This window comes from Neolamprologus brichardi, chromosome 17, assembly GCF_056152115.1.
Source record: "Neolamprologus brichardi isolate AB-2024 chromosome 17, ASM5615211v1, whole genome shotgun sequence".
NCBI lineage: Eukaryota > Metazoa > Chordata > Actinopteri > Cichliformes > Cichlidae > Neolamprologus > Neolamprologus brichardi.
Window position 1 is genome coordinate 35,575,706 of NC_142120.1, and position 4,782 is coordinate 35,580,487.

Sequence of the window (4,782 nt, forward strand, 5' to 3'; positions counted from 1 at the left end):
AAACTGATGTCAAATCACATCAGCATCAGGTGTCAAATGGTAGAACTGACACACCAAATCAACCATTCTGACAGCCTGCAGTGTGTGAATGAGGAAATTTGATCTTGAACTAAAGATAACATTAGTTCAAGATCAGGTTGAACTAAGGTTCTCAGGTTTATGTTGTTACCACGGAGGATAGACACTAACAGAACTTTTTACATGTTGCAGAACAGATGTAGCCTCATGTCATTGTGATGTAAAACATGAATAGGAAACATGAGGACATCAGCTTGTAAGCTATAAGTACATGAACAAACTGTAAATGACTTACGGTTCAAACTAGCCTACCATCTTTTACTATTAGTTCATCTATAGATTCAGCATCAAAAGTAACAAATTCTTGACTTTGACATAATTATGACATTTACGGGTCAATGTGAAGCACTTCTGTTTGAACTGAGGTGGGAAATGGGTGCAGCTACTCTGCTGTATAGGAGGAGGTGTTGTTGCATTGTGCATCTCCCATAGTGGGATTTATAATAAAAGAACACCAGAGGTCTGGACCCTGTTAAAGTGATGAGTATATAACACCATCATAATCTCATGTAAGCTTGTCTACTATGTGCAATGATCACAAAGCAAAGAGCCAAAACAGTGACAGGAAAGCCAGTAGCTGTGCTGAATACAACTTGCAAAAATAAAAAACTGAATCCAAACATCCTCAACGAATCAAGAGTTTATGAAAGGATGGCAGGTGAATGATACAGAAGTAAATATCTGACAGCATTCTAGTAGTTATGCATGTTGTTACTGAATCACTTAAGTTGTAATCACAATAAAACAATCAATTATTTTCCCACGTGAATTTTTCATTGTTGACATAATGCTGATCAGTTTTTACATTAATTTATGCGACAGAAGAGAAAACACTACAACCACTAGTATGAACATTTCAGGATGGTCCCATAGTCAGTCACGACCCACAGATTGCCACGATCATAGCTCACATGGCTGATGCGAGAGGGCATTGGTAATTTGGTCCAGCTCGTGCCTTGTGGAGTGCTGCTGTCGATGCCTTGTCTGTAGAGAGAAGACATTGATACTTAAATCATTGGATCTGTTTTATTTGTGCAATTGAGGTTTTGGCCTCAGCTCCTCGCCATATTGACTATTCTGAGTTAAGAGTTGTAAGTCTCATGGTTGCTCGGTCTGGTAACCCAAATATAATGTTTCGTGTGTCAGATTAGGTTAAGCTGTGTCTCTCTTCTGTATTTATTGTGTGTTTTCCTTTGTTCTTTGTCGGGTCGTCTGCATTTCCTCTGCTCTTCTTCACTCCACATTTTCAGGTTTCAGGTTTTCTAGTTCAATGTTTCAAGTTTCATATTCAACTTTTCCCAGTTTAGGTTTTGTTAGTTTCCTTTCTGCCATTTGTTTTGTAATATTTGTTGCAGCCCTAAATAAAGGCTTGCTTTCTGTTAACATCCACCTCCCTCTCCATTTGTCTGCATTTGGGTCCGCATTCTCTTCTCTCCACGCCGTCTGCCTTAGCAGGCGTGACAGGAAGAGGTAAATATGTTTAACAGATGTGAAAAATGAGATTTCTATGATTTCTTTTAAGTGAACACCTAAATGTATTATAGAGGAGAGACAGATCATTCAAAGAATCCACAACTGAAATCTGAAAATTCTTAGTTACTGAGTTTCTGAGTTACAGAAACTATGATGATTATAAGTAAACATTACTAGTTTTCTTTTTTAGCATTTGACTGGTGATTCTACACATGAACATTTTATGGCTCAGTGATCATTACAATAAAAGTCGCTTCTAGAAAGATTTAAGCACAAACTGCCTTTGTGAGCAATTTGTTATTCATTTGTGGAGAGGTCATTCTAAGGTTGAAGAGCAAAATAGTGGTTGATCCATTGCATGGATAACAACAGAGGAGTCAAAAACATAATAACCTGATTCAAACAGAGACTGAAAGAGTCAAAGCAAAAAGAAAGAAAGAAGAAAGAAAGAACAGAAATACTGCCAGGGCAAGTTAAAATGCTATCAGACTAGATTAAGTGTTTACCTTTGGAAGACATCTCCTCCTCTATTTACAACAAAGACGCTTCCATCAGTCCCAATTTCAACCATTACTGCAGCACCATCCACTTGTGTCCAGCCACTGATGGCACAGGTGCTCGGTGTTACTTTCTGTCATGAAAAGCAAATATGGTGAGATGTCTTGATCATACAAATAACAACACAAATGATCATTAAAATAAAAAATAATTTACTGTGAAGTAGATGTTTTGACCCGAGTTCACTCCCCAGCATCCATATTTTGAGCTGCAACTGATATACATTAAAAGCCCAGGCAGGGTTGTCCAGCTCAGGGTGCTCTGTTCCCTGTAGGCTGAGGCAGTTGTGCTTTTCAGACAGTGGATGGTGGAGGTGTCAGTAACTCCCACCACCTGACCATCACCTCCAGCATCCACCTGCTGTAAACTCTCACCTGAAGACACACAGAGGTTCAGATCATTCATTCAAACAGCTGCTACTGTGCACACTCTACTGTGTTAAGTCTGTGATAAAGCTCACCATTTGCAAAAACAAAGCTGCCAGCTACGTATTTGTAGACCCTGTCGTCGAGGTCAACACCCCAGATTCCTGCAGGTCCCACTGAGACATGCTTCAGGTTGAGTGAGCCCATTTTGTACCACTGTGATCCAAGCAGAAAGTATGCATAATTATTGCTGTCTGTCATCACAACGTTCCCCTGTCCAGCATCAATCTGTACAGCAGGAAACTGTTGTGGACCCTCCGTGCAAGTGCAGCCTGTGATTAAAAAAGCACAAGTTAACTCAATGCATGATGTATCACTTTTAAGGGGAACTTTTTGTTTTGCTCTATTTATTTTACCTTCATTGGCTTCAAGAAATATTGCATTGTCACTTTTTAAAATCAGGACTTACCATGACTGACAAACGGGTAACTAAGGACCAACAAGAAGGCTGCAAAAAATTTCATATTGTCTCTGAGTCTGTGTGTTAAAGGAATGAATCTCTGTATCTTTGGTGAGCTACTCCCCTATGACAGGTGTGTTTGTGTTACTTTTATAGCACGCTGAAACATTAGAACTGTGAGTCTGACCTGGTTTTCCAGGCAGTTTTCCAGAGCTAATAAAGGAGGAAATGTTTTAGCATTTACTAGAAACTAAGAGTAAGAACTGATAAGTGATATCTTCCTGGAGATTATTTACTAGAATCTACAATGGATTTAAATCGGCCCATGATATAGTGATCTGTGCTAAACGGATTATTTTCTTCTTCTATTGTTGCGATATAATCACATCGTGCTGACAATGACCGTATGAAATGTTATCATTCAACAGTTCCCATTCAAGTGGGTAAAAAAATATCTAATAGAGATCTCTTCTCTGAGATATAAATGTTTTTGTTCGTTCATTTGTCTTTTCAGCTAAACTAACCACGAGGATTCATATTGGGAAATACAGTGGCTTGCAAAAGTATCAGCCCCCTTGAACTTTTCCACATTTTGTCACATTACAGCCACAAACATGAATCAATTTTAGATTTTCAGATTAGATGGACAGCGTTTGTGAACAGAAGTTTTCAGATCTTGCCACAGATTCTCGATTGGATTTAGATCTGGACTTTGACTGGGCCATTCTAACACATGGATATGTTTTGTTTTAAACCGTTCCATTGTTGCCCTGGCTTTATGTTTAGAGTCGTTGTCCTGCTGGAAGGTGAACCTCCGCCCCAGTCTCAAGTCTTTGGCAGACTCCAAGAGGTTTTCTTCCAAGATTGCCCTGTATTTGGCTCCATCCATCTTCCTATCAACTCTGACCAGCTTCCCTGTCCCTGCTGAAGAGAAGCACCCCCAGAGCATGATGCTGCCACCACCATATTTGACAGTGGGGATGGTGTGTTCAGAGTGATGTGCAGTGTTAGTTTTCCGCCACATATAGCATTTTGCATTTTGGCCAAAAAGTTCCATTTTGGTCTCATCTGACCAAAGCAGCTTCTTCCACATGTTTGCTGTGTCCCCGACATGGCTTGTGGCAAATTGCAAATGGGACTTCTTATGGTTTTCTGTTAACAATGGCTTTCTTCTTGCCACTCTGCCATAAAGGCCAACTTTGTGCAGTGCACCACTAATAGTTGTCCTATGGACAGATTCCCCCACCTGAGCTGTAGATCTCTGCAGCTCGTCCAGAGTCACCGTGGGCCTCTTGGCTGCATTTCTGATCAGCGTTCTCCTTGTTCGGCCTTTGAGTTTAGGTTTACAGTTGTGCCATACTCCTTCCATTTCTGAATGATGGCTTGAACAGTGCTCCGTGGGATGTTCAAGGCTTGAGAAATCTTTTTGTAGCCTAAGCCTGCTTTAAATTTCTCAATAACTTTATCCCTGACCTGTCTGGTGTGTTCTTTGGACTTCATGGTGTTGTTGCTCCCAATATTCTCTTAGACAACCTCTGAGGCCTTCTTCTTCTTCTTCTGTCAAGTTTAACGGCAGCTTGCATCCAAAACTGTTGCATTACTGTCACCTCCTGGCTGTTAATCGTCCGTCATTCCTGAATCCTCAGATCCTCTTGATGAGACCAGTATTTCTCAAAAAACGAAAAACCACCACTTTCCCTTCACCATGACTTAACTCTTTAACCACTCGTTCAAATGTAAGTTCCCTTCCACCACTCATTTCACCCCACATCACCCTCCTGTGACTTGCATACTTCCTGCAACTAAGGAGTACATGCTCAACCGTCTCCATAGCAGTGCACCCATCAC

The 4,782-nt window shown here is 40.6% G+C and overlaps 1 protein-coding gene across 1 annotated transcript; it reads right to left on the reverse strand.

Moving 5' to 3' along the window:
* Positions 1-705: 705 nt before the first annotated feature.
* On the reverse strand, positions 706-3,079 carry LOC102798091 (fish-egg lectin-like). Its single transcript, XM_087830546.1, has 5 exons — positions 2,944-3,079; positions 2,570-2,806; positions 2,266-2,483; positions 2,058-2,182; positions 706-1,062 (listed from the first exon to the last, which is right to left on the reverse strand). Exons 1-5 carry the CDS (start codon positions 2,996-2,998, stop codon positions 921-923), a joined length of 777 nt encoding a protein of 258 aa, XP_087686672.1. The 5' UTR covers positions 2,999-3,079; the 3' UTR covers positions 706-920.
* Positions 3,080-4,782: the final 1,703 nt, after the last annotated feature.